The sequence below is a fragment of the Cetorhinus maximus genome, chromosome 13 (genome assembly GCF_964194155.1).
Source record: "Cetorhinus maximus chromosome 13, sCetMax3.hap1.1, whole genome shotgun sequence".
In the NCBI taxonomy this organism is placed as follows: domain Eukaryota; kingdom Metazoa; phylum Chordata; class Chondrichthyes; order Lamniformes; family Cetorhinidae; genus Cetorhinus; species Cetorhinus maximus.
The window spans coordinates 81126878-81143461 of NC_135891.1; the positions used below are offsets into that span (position 1 = coordinate 81126878).

The 16584-nt window shown below is 41.1% G+C and overlaps 1 protein-coding gene across 8 annotated transcripts in view; it reads right to left on the bottom strand.

Annotated features, from left to right (window-relative positions):
• dpp9 (dipeptidyl-peptidase 9) overlaps window positions 1-16584 on the bottom strand; it is a 94664-nt gene that overhangs the window by 6063 nt on the left and 72017 nt on the right. For all 8 annotated transcript variants that reach the window (XM_078555646.1, XM_078555648.1, XM_078555649.1 and 5 more), the window contains 4 exons: window positions 11969-12104; window positions 8737-8882; window positions 5407-5553; window positions 1252-1404 (listed from right to left, as the gene is read on the bottom strand). In XM_078555646.1, the coding sequence (XP_078411772.1) occupies window positions 1252-1404; window positions 5407-5553; window positions 8737-8882; window positions 11969-12104 (582 nt within the window). The remainder of the gene's footprint in view (window positions 1-1251; window positions 1405-5406; window positions 5554-8736; window positions 8883-11968; window positions 12105-16584) is intronic.

Genomic DNA, 16584 nt, shown 5'->3' on the forward strand with positions numbered 1-16584 from the left:
CAGCTCACCACCACCTTCTCAAGGGAAACTAGGAATGGGCAATAAATGCTGGCCCAGCTAGTGAAGCCAACATGCCATGAATGAATAAAAATAGATAATTCCAGTCTGGAGGTAGAAAAAAGAATGTACGAATCATTCAGCAGTGATTTGTGAGAGGTAAATGGGGGAGGTCACTGCAAAAGAGGTGGAGGTGATTTTGGTGATGGATTGAATGTGGGACTTGAAGCTCACATCAGAGTTGATCAGGACTGGTGGCTGGTTCAGTCTAAGCAAGTAGCCAAGGAGGGAGAAAAGTCAAACGGCAGGCAGCAAGAACAGCAGCCTTGGGTCAGAAGTTTTGACTCATGCATGACAATGTCAAACAGGTAGTATGCTATAAAAGTGGTCATCTTGGTGTTTTCATGGTGCTACTTGTCAGCAGCATATAGATGAAAGTTAACTATATTTCTGGATGCAATTATCAAATGGGGATAGGTAAGGAAAATGAGGAAAACGGATAGTTCCACAGGGGACTCTGGTCAGAAATAAAAACCATTGGTGAAGCTATGTTGGTTGTGTTGGAAAATCTAACAGTCGAACCATTGAAAGATTGTTCCATCGGGGCCAGACAACAGGAGAGATGATGGAGAGATGATGGAGCAGGATGGTACTAATGCTACCGAGGTCAAAAAGGATAAAAAGGGGATAATACACCACAGCAGCAATTTGAACAGGACAGTCTTAATGCTATGAGCATGGTAGAAGCTGGGCTAAAAGTACGAGTTCAGAAAGAACTCAGCAAAGTTTCAACCCTCTACTCCATAGTAAAGAACATTATTGTACCAACACTGTCATCACTCTACAGGATCAATAATCTCGCTACTCTCCTAACATCTTGATTTGAGTCTGCACATCTCATGTCCTGGGGACACAAGTGTTCAAGGCATCAACTTATCAGAGTAATGTAATATTTAAATGACTTCTTCCTATTTGCTCTTACTTCCCTTTAAACTGCAAAATAAGGTTGCATTTTTTTAAACAATAAAATGAATCCAAAATAAGAGATTGAAATCACGTGCTAAAACAGATCCATAATCTACATGCAAATTTTGAAGTGATTAAATGTAATTTCACTTTGGGTTCCATGATTTAGTTTAGTTGCACAAGACCACAAGTGTGGGCAATGTACTTCACAACACTGGCCCCAGGTATCATTTTATTATGCTTTTAAACATGATTCATCCAAATTGATTCAGCTGCTCCTTTCATTACCTTGAAGACTTTGGGCTTGTGGATCAAACCCATGAGGGAGAGAAAACCTCCATATGACCAGCCATGGATGGCAACTCTGTTAAGATCAATGAAGCCATATTTCTCCGCGACCCACTGCAGCCCTTCGACCTGATCTTCAATCTCTACCTGACCCTATGGAGGACAGGGGAAAATAAGAGATGTAAGGTTTCAATAATTATTGAGTTCCACATTTAAGATTAGAACACCTGAGTGTAAAATTTAAGAACACCATTAACACAAAGCTTGGAGCAGGTCACCTACTTGTTCTCTTAGGTGGAAAAGAGTATAGGGGCTTAAGGGACATTGAGGAGGTATGAAACCATTTGAAGTTCTAAGAACAATGTGAATAGTTTTGATTAATTGAACAAAACTTAAAGTCACGTCAGTCTATTTCCAATTTCTCAGTAGCATATCAGGAAATTGTAAATACAACATTCCAGAATTAAACACTAAGATAAAAGCAAAACACTGCAGATGCTGGAAATCGGAAATTAAAACAGAAAATGCTGGAAAAACTCAGCAGGTCTGGCACCATCCATGGAAAGAGAAACAGAGTTAACATTTTGAGTCCATATGGCTCTGAAGAAGAGTCACACGGACTCAAAATGTTAACTCTTTCTCCACAGATTCTGCTAGACCTACTGAGTTTTTCCAGCATTTTCCATTTTTATTCCAGAATTAAAGTCAGACCTGTGGGATTAAAGGTATTAACCTGAATAAATGAAATGTTAATTCAAAGCAGACCTAAAAAATTATTATTCAGGTAGTGATGAATGCTTAGAATTACCTACCCGGTGAGGGCAGGACCTCAGAATTCTATGGAAGGTTAAACTAGACAGGCCGGATCACATCCCTCATTTCTATTTACCTTTTATCATTCGGAGAGTTCAAAATGTTCACTGATTGTCAAGCTAGTGAGTTTGATTACTAAATGTACAAGCTTGATGGGCTGAAGACTACTTGCTCTTCTTTGACTTTTTCAACTATTATAATCGCCGAAGAAACCAATAACTTTTAAAGGGATTTGAACTTCCAGTTGCTAGCTGAAAGAATCATAATACGACAAGATTTCCTGTTTTAAAACTTTTACTGTAATAAGTTTTTTTTATTCATTCAAGGGATGTGGGCTTTGATGGCTAGGCCAGAATTTATTGACCATCCCGAATTGTCCTTGAGATGGCGGTGGTGAGCTAAGAAAGCACAATTGACTAAACACCATTTTGCAATGAAAGGCAACTTTTACTTCAAGCTACAGAAAGTGATGTTCCCCCTTGTATAATTACCCATCACACTCTCCACGGAATTACAGTCCTTTTAGCAAACAGCTTACAGTTGCTCCCAGCTTCCAATGAATTTCTGTATTCCTGTTTTGCTGAGTAGTAACTTTGAGTGACTGCCTCCAGGTGCTTTCCTCAGTTTTCGGCAAGCTTCTTCAATCCACTATCAACAGTAAAGCCTGTTTCAATGATTCTTCTTCCCTCTGATCATGCCAGAATGAAATCTCCTAGAATCCTTAGATAGCTGCAGGATGCAGCCCTCAATCCCGCATCCAGCTCTGGTAGCTTGCAAAGTCAAACAGCCTTTCCTTTCTGCTGGCCACACAGAACTACTGCATGAGATTCATTGATTTGTAGGGAAGCCTGTAACCAGACCTTGCAAAATGGTTTCCCTCGCTCTCTTCCCCATGAGGACGTGAAACACATTTGCCTTGCATTCAGGTAGAAATGCTAATTAGCTATCCTTGACCCCAACTCTCAATCATCTTATAAATATATGGACAGGTCACAGCACAACTGGTTATAACCCAGTACATGTATAATGCCTCAAATCTGATGCCCTTGACACCGAGGCCAGATTTCAGGTTGAATGGTTTGGGCCACGGGCAGCTTGGGTCAAGCTGGTCGGGTAGGGTCAAGGGTCGCTTGAAGTGGGGAAGCTGGTAGTTAGTCTGGAGTTACACTGTGCCAATGCAGTGCCTAACCAAATTGTCTAGCTAAGTTAATTCTTTAAAATTTTACTCACTATTCATGGAAGGTTAATAAAAATGCCTGGTATTTGGGTAGTCGGATTTGAGGTACTCTACCTGTAACTTCAACACCTTTTGGGACCTGAGATTCTCAGGCCACTCATTGTAAATCCAGAGACTGCTACCATTGTCTCCATACATAAATACCTTGTACCTTCTTCTCAGTAAAACAAGCTAAGCCTTCCTTTGATCTCTAACAATCAAACCCACCCAGGCTTATTATTGGAAAGACTGCAGAATGGGTCACATGACCCCCTTCATTTACCCTAAAATTAAAGTTACCATGCCAAGTATCAATCTTATAAACCTCAATTATAACACATCAAGTTAATGTCACTGCTTCTGATTTGGGCAAACAGCATTTTGGATCTAGCAAAGTAAAGCTAGTACATTCATGTTGCCAAGCAGTGTTACTGATTTTTTACGTGATTTGTCACAATCATGCCTTCAGGCAATAATGCTTGCCAGTAGGCAGGGGGTAGAAACCCCAAGTCCACTCAATTGACGGTGGGTGGTTACAAAGTGTCAGAGGCCCAAGAGATCACACTGCTAACTTTGGGAGACATAACTCAATAAAGTGGAAAAATTAGAACACAGATTGAAATGTATGCTCATCTGATGAGATGAAAATCATCCGTACCCTAGCTTTAAGTCACAAATGTAAATTTGGGGTCGTGTCAGCACAGTTTCTAATAACATGGCCCCACAATTTAAAACTAGCTCCCAACTTGAAATTAATTTGCAATTGCAGAGAGTCATAGGATGAACAAAGTACTCGCAAGCAGAATGCTAAGGCAGGAATTTGGTGCAAATGGATCCCTCTGGTAAGTACTTCTCAAGATGTAATTTAGATTAACAGAATTTGACTAGAACTTTAAAACTGCAAAAGAAACTACAAGCTAGTTAAGATGCGTAGTTAACAAACTGTCTGCAGTGGTAGTTAACTGCCAAACTAAAAGTGGTTGCCTGAATAAGTGTTAATGGCTTAGCAGTTGTAACTTGGATGTGAGCCATAAGCTCCAGAGTGTAGAGCACATCGTGTTCCAGGAATAGTGTTTCATAAACTGAAATGCTAAGTCAGGCATTTGGTGCAAGTGGGAATTCGATGCGATGGTGGGGTTGGGAAGAAGTGCTGCTTTTTATTCTGTATTTTACCTCCAGTAGCTGCTGAGTGCCCTTCTTTTGTCTCCAAGTTAGGAGACTATAACCTGCTATTATTTTAGTTAACTAGTTAATAATTTAGTGAAGTAATCAAATAAATAGGGTTAGATAGGCATGGTAGGGCAGGTGCTGTGACTGCAACATGCAGGAGGTTGCTGAATGAGTTGCAGTCTTGGGCAACCATATCTGTGGTAAGCATCTGCAGCTTCAACAACTTCAACAGAGTTGCTGAGCTGGTGTCTGTGCTGCAGACGTTGTGGGTCATTGGGGTGGGGATGGTGGTGGAAGAGTGTTACTTGGACATTTTGTTCCAGGAGGCAGTCACAGCAGGGCTCTCAGAACCATAGAAAAGTTACACCACAGAAAGAGGCCATTCAACCATTCAATAGTGTCTAGGACTATAACTCCTCTCCAATAATACCCTCATTCGCTCACCTTTTCAGTTTGGGAAAAAAGACAGATCTGATGATTTCTAGCAATTGGAACCAATTAACGTGCTGTAACCAGCAGCTCAACACTGAAGGTACCACAGAGAAAACTTGGTTCCAGTAAGTTACAGATCGTATCTCAGCAAGTAGCTTAGAGGTCATAGGAAGAGCTATTGGCAGAGAAATTAAAGGAACAACATTTAAGATTACAATAAGTGAAGCAGAGCACAGACCCATTTGAACATGATTTGATGTGTCAGAACCTGTCATTTTTAAAGTAAAACAAAGGCTGATTTCCAGGGTTAATTAGCCCACCAGCATAACATTAAGGAGCACACATGAACAGCCACTGTTGATGAAATCTGCACCCTAGTGCCATTATCCATGTCTTCCCAAGAGAAGGGAAAGTAGTTAAGAATTTTTTTAATATGTAGAGTTCTTCAGGCTACAAGAACATGGTGAGTATGGACACATTTAGTTAAGACTCAATTAAAACCACTGCGGTAAAAGGGAAAATACCATTTTGTTTTTGAGGGCACCTTCGAACAAAAGGCCTCGCTGACAGGACCCCCTGCCATCGATCACCACCACTGCATAACCAAGAGACGCCAGTGTATTCAGCCTCAGGTACTTTATTCCCTTGAACGAGTTGTTCACCAGCTGGACCTGCATGAACAAGGGAACAAATTCTACAGTCAATATTCTTAGTAATCAGGTGAGTGAAGGTGTTAATAGAAAATGCAGGGGCTCCACCAAATTCTCCACTGTTAAGCGCACTGTCCAGTCTCAAACAGCCTCACATATGGGCCCTAGCTTCCTAACTTGGCAGCTTTACAGTAACCTACTTAAAAATGTATATGTGGACGTCAAACAGGAATCAATTATAAATTACTATGAATGAAAAGCATCCTGACAATCACTGAACAGCTACAATAGTATGCAGAGTACCTCTATCTGACTGAGCTACTTTAGAAGTGGAGAACATAATCTGTTGGAAATGTTTTAATCCTGCAGAATTTTAAACGGCTAGCATGCAAATGGTACAACTTAGCACTTTCAGAGAGGTGTTATACTGGCTGTGATCACACATTTATAGTCAATTTAACAAATTACAAATGTAAATACTGTAAATCATGAAATATATGACGACTCCAATTTTCCAGACCTAAAAATCATGTTTTTGCATATACATATCCCCATTAATGCTAAATTAAGTAGCAACGCATTATAATCACTTTCATTTACTTTCAGTTTTTATTATGTTAAAACTTTCACAGCTCCCGATACTGATGCGAGTCAGGATCACATTCTGCAGAACTCCACATTTCCAACCTGTGATTTACTTCTCGTTATTTTTTATGGACACAAGATTACAGACCACAAATGTGCAATTTCGCAATGCATTCCTCAGTATATGCCAGGAGCAAATGCAGCAGACTCGACTTTTTATGCTTGTACAGAATGTGTATGCGTTTGTTGGAACACTGCTATATTTAAGCCACAGCCAATATATCTCACTAGCTTTATGATGGGTTAAGTCACAAAGTGGCAAACTCCATGTTTGTCGTCTTCACACCATTTCCTCCACATCAGTTGGTTTGTACGTGGGAGGGGTTAGGGTTCTTTCCCCATAGCCATGCAAATGTTTCCTTTTTAAGTATTTACCCAGATCTCTTCAGAAGTTATTTTTGAATCTCCTTGCTCTGTTCTTTCCAGCAGTGCATTCCTGATCATAACTCCCTGCAAAAAATAATTTTTTCCTCATTTTGCCTCCGGTTCTTTTGCCAATTACCTTATATCTGTGCCCTCTGCTAATTGACTCTATGCCACTGAGGGCTGTGGAGGGATAGGTGAAAGCAGCTCAAGGAGATGGCTTCTTATAGAGAAAAACGCCAGGGTTAGTTGTGGCTTTCCATGATGATGGCAGAGTAGTGGGCTGTTTTGGAAAAGGAGAAGCCCAATAATGCTTTATGTGGACTAACAAGATCTAGTTACTATCGTTAAACCAGTTGTGAAAGATACAAGTCTTAGCACCTTAGGCTTGAGGGATCTAGGATGGAGACCATATATCAGGAGGAACAAATTGGTTGATTTGATGGGGAAAAAAGTGCTCATGACATGAAGGTAAAGGAGTGGCTGAGAAAATTAATGACTGCAGAAAAATGGCAGGCCATAGGCCAGATGATTGGGAGTTTAAAAGTGCACTTGTGAAATTTGTAATGGCTGCCCCAGTGTTTAACCAAACTGGGACTTGTTAAAAATTTGTATCCATTGAGGTTTCCTTCCACAAACACTATAATGCTATTTAAGGCATGTGGTAGTGCTATTTACAGCCATGTGCTAAAGTTCCTCCTCCATATTTGCAAATATATGTCGCACCAATGCGTTATAATTCCAGATGGGAAAACTTGCTAATAGTTTGATGTAAACTGACAACTTCACAGGGTAATGGTGGATTAGGCAGCAAGGCATTTGGAAAGATGCCATTAAATGGGTCAAAAGGCTTTCATCCAAAACCTCATCTTGTGGGAGAACTCTCCAACACTGACTGCCTACACACACAGTTCTCGCACATGTTTAAAAAGCTGCTGCTTTGGGGAAGTACTCAAAAATCATTCAAGCCTACATGACTATTTGCCTCCATGAATCAGCTGCAGTGTGTAAAAAGTAAAAGGAAAAACTAGAAGGTAAAGTGTAGAACAAAAAAAAAGTAAGACAAGATCCTCTTTTAGTTCACTTGGTGTTGACGGGCAGAGAAATCTACCTTCACGATTAAAAGTCACCAAACCAGATATAAAAACATAAAATGCTGTAATTACTCAGAAGGTCTAGCAGCATCTGCATAGAGAGAAAGTGTTAATGTTTCAGAACGATAACTCTTTCTTTCTCCACAGCAGTTGACAGACCTGGTCAGTATTTCCAGCATTTTGTTTTTATTTCAGATATCCAACATCCATAGTGTTTTGCTTTTGCTGCTGTCAAATAATCAGTGTGCACACTTCCCATTCCACTCTTTCCCCCTATACAAGTTCAAATAGCAGAAATGTAGGTCAGCAGAGCCAGGGCTTAGAAACCCAGCTGTGTGTAGAGGTACTCATACATTTTACTGAGCTAACATCATGTGCCTTAACAACAGAAAATATCTTATTGCTTGTTCAGCCTGTCTTATTAGGGCATTGGTTTGTAGGTTTACCTGATGCAAAGTAGGAAGATAAGCCCCCAGTGATAGGGCTACTCAGTCTGGCTCATTAAGGTTATTGTTTAGACAATCAAAAGTGCAGAATACTGTACACCTGCATTACTCAGATTAGCCAGTAAATGACATATGGTTTGTTTATGAATCTCTACTGCCAAGTATGTAGTCTTGGAACTTCTCAACTCTAAAGAGGCTCCCAACTTGGTTTCATCCCAAACAGAACAATCACTAGCCACTAATAGGCAATAGGCATGAGACACCATCCTTTAAGGGTAGAGTTTAGATTTTTAAAAAATTGAATTCACATATGCTAACCCAAATTGGAAATAGATCACTGTTCCTTCAATCTGGCTAGGCAAAATCCTGGAATTCTCTACCTGACACTACCACGGGAGTACATTCACCACAAACCATGCAGCAACTCAAGGTGGCAGCTCACCACCATGTTCTCAAAGGTAATTACGGATAGGCATTGCATGCTGGCTGTGGCAAAAATGCAAAGATAGGGGAAAAAAAAGCTTCAGGAACATCAAAATAATATTTTTTCTTCAAAAGCTCCTCTTGCACTTATAAAAGCTTGCTGGCTGTTTAATTGAAAAAAATGACCCAGATACTAAATTAAAATGAGAAAACATATCTCCTGGTAGCCTTACCTGTGGTCCCCCATAAACAAAGAGGATAGTGGGGTGCTTGCGAGCTGGCTGCAGGTTGTGAGGTTTATATAACATGCCGTACAGCTTGAAACCAGATTTACTAGGGAAGTTGAAAATTTCAGGTGGCACATAATCAGGGGGACAACCTGTTCAAGAGAAGGGAGAAAAGTTAGAACTTACTCTACAAAGTGACAAGGATTCAGGTCAGTTTATCAAAGTTTTGCCCAGTCTGTACTGAAATTAGTGGCATTAGCACTATTCAAAGCTCAGTTGGAGTTCCTCCAGAGACCAAAAAGATAGTACATAGAGTCTAGCATTAAAAGAGACCGCAGGGCAACATTTTGATCCTGAGTCTTTGCTGAACTAGCTGATCTCAGCCATCAGGACAAGTAGGGCTCTAAAAATGATCTCAATGCCCTTACGCTGGGCAAGAAAAATATTAGTCAGGGTCCTTGCCCCTAATCATTTGCCGGCTACCTGAATTGGCACAAAAAACAGCATCATGCTTGGTAGTATGGTCTACCAACACTTATCGTTTAGGTTTATACAAGAATCATCTTCACTAGGGTTAAATGCGTCGAGCAGCTGGCATATGGGGCTGCACCAAGCAACAGTCATTATCTTCAGAGGGAAAAAGCCCAGTCAGCCGTGCTCTATGATCATTTATTTTAATATTGCCCCTCTTCCTATTTAGACTGCTTGAAGCTGTCTACTGGAGCACAAGTGCTTTAGTCTGCACAGGCCATTTACGTGCTTTAAGGGCACATGAAACATTAAATTAATGTTCCCATTAAACTGTAAGAATTTTAATTTGTCGATTTGAACATGATTTTGATGTGCTGATTTCAACAATCCAATGAACAGGAATGCTAAAAAGAACCCTTTGCAAAGCCCAGGCTCTCAAACTTCGAGCAGGACACAGCAGTAAGAAGTGAACACAAATAGAACTAAGCTGCATCGGCTTTGAGGACCTAGAAATGTCGGGGCCGACAAGCCTTAGTCTGCATACCTGTGTTCTGGATGCCAGGGTTTCCCATGTAAGCCACCCTATGATGAGCAAAAGAATGCAAGACTCCTTGCCCATGGTGGACCTCCACCTAGTGGTTGATCAAGGAACCTTTTAGTTTTACTTCTTTTGAATTTCAGTTACAGGGCACAAAACTTGTTAACTTTGTTTAATGGCTGCAGTCACTTTCCTCATTACTTATTAAACCAACACTTCATCTTTCTAGAGGCTTTGACTTTTATTGGGATACAACTCTGTGGATACCAATTCCACACTGGTACATCTCTACGGAGACCATTTTCATGTGTGTCAACAGCAAATACATGTAAGTTGTTGAAATATTGGGGCCATCATAGCCGAGCCTAATCTGTCCTCAATTGACAAATCTGTAATTCACAGAGGAGTTAGCTAACCATAATCAGGAGCAGGATAATAAGATGATTTTTCCCTCTCTAGCCAGGCTAACCAAGGTTAACCCACATGTTCCTATTCGTGCTCAGGTAATTCAGCATTAACCTGGAATTGCAGTTAACATCACCTTTGGGAATTTTCTCACCTTAATTAGCAGAATCCCAGTCATAGTTGCAAAGATAGTAACAACGGTGGAAGTTGTTTATTCAGCAATTAATCCACTAATTTTAGGGCTCTTGACAATGGCACCTAATTACAGGGACAACATATTTCATTCTTTGGGAAGATTTTTTAATATATTCTCTCAACTGGCACCTATCCATCCAACCAATATAATAGGAATATATCAGTGTTTAAATCACAAAATAAAGAGATTTTATATTCATATAATTACAATAAAGCTATTTGTATTCACCAGAAATATTATTTGCAGGCCATCATGATTTGCAAAATTGGTGAATAAAGTTGGTTTCTACACAGAACACTAGGATAAAGTGCATATCCCTTTTTGAAGTTTCCTGCAGTAATTTCCAAGTAGGCACATGTTCCACACCATGACTTCTCTTTGCATGATTAGGAACTGAACCACAGTAAATATGTTCAGAAAATTCAGTTGTATTACTTATCTACCAGTGGATGGTGTGTGCATGCATTTCTGCAATTTTTCCGTGTCTTCTTACTCTGAATACAGAGGAATTGGAACTTGGTGAAAACAGTCCATTTTATTGTTAACCAACAAATTCTGAAGACTAAAAACATGCCCACAAAGAACTCCCCATTATACTAGATTCTAAAAACAAAATATCATACAACTGTAATACTTTTCCCCCCCAATTTTCTCCTTGCATTAATTTCTTGCTGGTGTGAAGAGAGTCAGGCACTTGACCATCTCCAGCACTTCCCTGAAGTGGAAATTCTTCTCAGAGTGACAGTGAGTGAGTGAGTGACAGTGGGGGCATTCCACTGTGAAAGTCATCACAGTCAGCCCAATCCTGTCCTTACCAGATATCCACCCACATGCTATGGGGAGATGGTACTGGTAATATCACTGGACTAGTGATCCTGCGGCCCAGACTAATGCTCTGGAGACGTGGGTTCAAATCCTGCCACAGCAGCTGATGGGCTTTAAATTCAATAAATAAGAGATCTGGAATTAAAAGCTAGTCTCAGTAATGATGACCATGACAACTATCAATTGTAAAAACCCATCCAGTTCACTGATGTCCTTTAGGAAAGAAAATCTGTCATCCTTACCTGGCTGTGTGACTCCAGATGCACAGCAAGTGGCTGACTCTGAGCAGCCCTCTGAAATGGCCGAGCAAGTCACTCGGTTCAAGGCAATTAGGGATGGGCAAAAATGCTAGCTCTACCAGTGACACTCTCATCCAATGAAAGAATAAATAAATAAATGCTGAAGGCACTGGATAGCAGGAATACTAGCTACATTCCATCCCCTCCCTACCCCACCCCATTTTAATTTGCCCAGGGGCAATGAAGCAAATTGTAACTCTTTTGAGTTATCAACAGATCGCATGTAACTCTTTCGAGTACATTCACAGTTCTTGGTTTCCGGGAGTGGGACATGAACCCACAACCTTCTGATTCAAAGGCGAGGGTGCTATGAACTGAGCCACAGCTGACACGTGCTCCAGTGGCCACTTTGGTGGAGATTACAGCTGCACCAACGAGGCAATGAGACTATAATTGTCTGGTCTCTGCCTTTATCAATGGAAATACTGAAAAGATAGCTACATTTAAGCCCATAGGAAGTATTTGCTTATTCGATGCAATAGCAAATTCTATCAGGACACTCACCTGCAGCTTCCATCATGCTGGCACAGAATTCTGGCATTTTGTGCAAGTGGTCTTCTTCAGGGCCTGTCAGTTTGTATATGTGGACACAGGGAGGCGTGCTGACATTACTGTAATGGCTGATGAACATGTCAAAGTTCTGAGGAAAATTTAAGAGAGTGCATTGCTGTTTTATAAGATCACTAAATTCCTCAGCTGTGAAAAGTACAGGCTCATGCACATTAACATATTAAATCGTGATTTTACACAAAGCAACCCTAAATGAAATCTTTACAGATCCAAGATTCAGTTAACAGTGTTGGAGATGCCCCGATAAGTTGCCAAACAGAGCAATTTTATGTTTGAGTGTTCATCTTTACTCTTCTCCCCGAGCCTAGCAGCCAGTTTCTTCCTGTTCTATAGCCTACTGCTACTCCCTATCGGGAAGCACAACATGAGCCAGTGGGTGAGAATCGGTGTCATTTTTACTGTCAGTTTATTGTCCCCTTAGAATAAATCCACATTGTGTAGCCTTAGTTCCATTTCTTACTGAAGAACCTGTTCCAGAGATACATTTGGAATATATCAGTGGCCAGCACTGCATGCAATTTTTTTTTTCATTCATTCATGGGATGTGGGCTTCGCTGGCTGGGCCAGCATTAATTGCCCATCTTTAACTGCCCTTGAGAAGTGGTGGCGAGCTGCCTTCTTAAACCACTGCAGTCTATGTAGTGTAGGTACACACAGTGCTGTTAGCAAGTGGGTTCCAGAGTTCTGACCCAGCGACAGTGAAGGAACAGCGATATATTTCCAAGTCAGGATGGTGAGTGATTTGGGGGGGAACTTCCAGGTGGTGGTGTTCTCATCTATCTGCTGCCCTTGTCCTTCTAGATGGTAATGGTCATGGGTTTGGAAGGTGCTGTTGAAGGAGGCTTGGTGAATTCCTGCAATGCATCTTGTAGATGGTACACACTGCTGCTACTGTGTGTTGGTGGTGGAAGGAGTGAACGTTTGTGGATGTGGTGCCAATCAAGTGGGCTGCTTTGTCCTCTGATGATGTCAAGCTTCTTGAGTGTTATTGGAGCTGCACTCATCCAGGCAAGTGGGGAGTATTCCATCACAGTCCTGACTTGTGCCTTGTAAATGGTGGACAGGCTTTGGGGAGTCAGGGGGTGGGTTACTCGTCGTACAATTCCTAGCCTCTGACCTGCTCTTGTAGTCACAGTATTTATATGGCTAGTCCAGTTCAGTTTCTGGTCAATGGTAACCCCCGGGATATTGATAGTGGGGGATTCAGTGATGGTAATGTCATTGAACATCAAGGGGCGAAGGTTGGATTCTCTTTTGTTGGAGATGGTCATTGCCTGATACTTGTGTGTTGTGAATGTTACTTTCAATTTGTCAGCCCAAGCCTGGATATTGTCCAGGTCTTGCTGCATTTGGACAATGACTGCTTCAGTATCTGGTGAGTCGAGAATGGTGCTGAACATCGTGCAATCATCAGCAAACATCCCCACTTCTGACCTTATGATAGAAGGAAGGTCATTGATGAAGCAGCTGAAGATGGCTGGGCTGAGGACACTACCTCAAGGAACTCCTGCGGTGATGTCCTGGAACTGAGATCACTGACCTCCAACAACCACAACCATCTTCCTTTGTGCTAGGTATGACTCCAACCAGTGGAGAGCTTTCCCCAGATTTCCATTCACTCCAGTTTTGCTAGGGCTCCTTGATACCAAACTCTGTCAAATGCGGCCTTGATGTCAAAGGCAGTCTCTCTCATTTCACGAGTTCAGCTCTTTTGTCCATGTTTGAACCAGGGCTGTAATGAGGTCAGGAGCTGAGTGGCCCTGGCAGAACTCAAACTGGGTGTCAGTGAACAGATTATTGCTAAGCAAGTGCCGCTTGGTAGCACTGTTGATGACCCCTTCCATTACTTTATTGATGATAGCGAGTAGACTGTTGGGGTGGTAATTGGCCGGGTTGGATTTGTCCTGCTTTTTGTGTACAGGATATACCTGGGCAATTTTCTACATAGCTGGGTAGATGCCAGTGTTGTGGCTGTACTGGAACAGCTTGGCTCGGGGCGCAGCAAGTTCTGGAGCACAAGTCTTCAGTACTATTGCCAGAATGTCAGGGCCCATAGTCTTTGCAGTATCCAGTGCTTTCAGCATGCTGATAGTTCCTTTGATTTATTTTTAGTTTTCTAACTATATTTACGAGTTTAGCAAAAACGGCAATGGAGTAACTAATGAGATTAACGATAGATAAACCTCCTGGATTCGTCCTTTTCACCCAGGGTATTAAAAGTATGAGGAAATCTTCCAAAACTTTTGATTCAAGAAATGTCCCTGGAATTGGAAAACTACTCTTGTCACTCCATTATTTAAGTAGGGGAGGGGAGACAAATGAGGAAATCACAGGCTCATTAGTTTAACGTTGGCTGTGAGAAAGTTACTAGAATCTATTAGGGATAGGGAGACTGAGCATAGCTCTGCCATTCAATAAGATCGTGGTTGGTCTGGTTGTGGTCTCAACTCGACTTTTCTGTCTGCCGCTCATAACTTCTGACTCCCTTATCTATCAAAAAATCTACCTAACTCAGCCTTGAATAAATTCAATGACCCAGCTCACTGCTTTCTAGGGAAGAGAATTCCACAGACTAATGATTCTCAGGAAAAATTTCTCCTCATCTCCACCTTAAAAGGGAGATCTTTTGTTCTTAAACTGTGTCCCCTAGTTCTAGTCTCCCACATAAATTGAAACATCCTCCAGTTATCCGCTCTATTAAGTCCCCTCAGGACCTTATGTTTCAACAAGATCACCTCTCATTCTTTTAAATTCCAATGGGTATAGGCCCAACCTGTTCAACCTTTCTTCATAAGGTAAGCCCTTCATCCCAGGAATGAGTAGAATGAACATTCTCTGAACTGCTTCTAACACTTATATCATTTTTCAAATAAGGAGACCAAAACTGTACACAGCACTCCAGATGTGGTCTCACCAAGGCTCTGTACAGCTTTGATAAAACTTCCCAGCTCTTATATGGCATTCCTCTTGCAATAAACACCAACATTCCATTTTCCTTCCTAATCACTTGAAGTACCTGTACATTAACTTGTGATTCTTGTACTAGGGCACCCAGCTCCCTCTGCTACCGAGTTCTGCAACCTCGCTCCATTTAAATAGCTTTTCCTGCCTAAGTGAAGAAGTTCATATTTTCCCACAATATACTCCGTCAAAGTTTTGCCCACTCACTTAACCTGTTTATACCCCTTTGCAGTCTCTCTACCCCCTCTTGACAACTTACTTTCCTACCTATCTTGGTGTCATCAGCAAATTTAGCTACCATATATTTGATCCCTTCATCCAAGTCATTTATATAGATCGCAAATAGTTGAAGCTCCAGCACTGATCCCTTTAGCACTCCACTAGCTACGGCTTGCCAACTAGGAAAAAACCCACTTATCTCTACTCTCTGCTTCCTGTTAGCTAACCAATAATTTTATCCATGCTAATATATTACCAAGTGCTCTTATCTTGTGTAGTAACCTTCGATGTGGCACCTTATCAAGTGCCTTTTAGAGATCTATGTATACCACATCCACAGGTTTTCTTTTATCCACATTGCTTGTTACTTGTTCAAAAAAATCTCAAATTAATTATACACCATTGTCCTTTCGCAAAAACAGCATTTGGATAAATATAAGCTGATAAGAGACACATCATAGATTTGTAAAGGGCGAGTTATGTCCAACAAACCTAGTTGAATTTTTTGAGGAGCTAATTAACTAGATAGGAGAATGTCTATGAATGTTACTTATAAGGGCCTCCAGAAGGCATACAACAAGCTTCCACATAAAAAACTTTAAAAAATTACCATGTATAAAATTGGAGACAACCTATTAGCTTGAATAGGGAAATAGAAAGGAGGTAGGTGACAGAATAAGGATAATAAGTATGTACTGAAATTGTCAGAAAACAACTAGTGGTGTCCCTTAGTACTGAGCCTCAGCTTTTTGCTATAGCTCTCAGTGACTTGGATGAAGGAATAGAGACTGCATCCAAGTTTTTTAACGACGCTAAGTTTGTTAGCACAGTAAACAATGTAGATGGGAACAGGAAGTTGAAAATTGATAGATTAAGCGATTGAAATCCATCTGCCACAGTTTTGCCCAATCTGGGAAAGTGAATCATTCATTTCAGACCCAAGAAAAATAGATCAGAGCATTTTCTAAATGGGGAGAAGCTAGGAAGTACAGAGGAGCAGAGATTTAAAGGTCCAAGTACAGAAATCACTAAATGCTGATGGAAAGATACAAATAAAATTAAAAAGGTTAATGGAATGTTGGACTTTATCTCAAGAGGTTGGAATACAAAGGGGTGAAAGTTTCATTTTCACTAACCCCTGCCACTGACTGGAAAGGCATTAGGAACAGTGCGCAAGTGCAGTCAGCCCACACTGTTCCTGCCGCATGTGCAACTGTTCCTGATACCTTTCCGGTCAGTGGCAGGAGTTTGGAACATGCTCAATCTGAATCAATTTCACTGCAGTATCCTTTGTAGCCTGATTATTCATTCTAGTTCCCAATCTGCAATGGGATCTCAATCCCAGTGAGATCTTAAGCGGATGCTGCCTC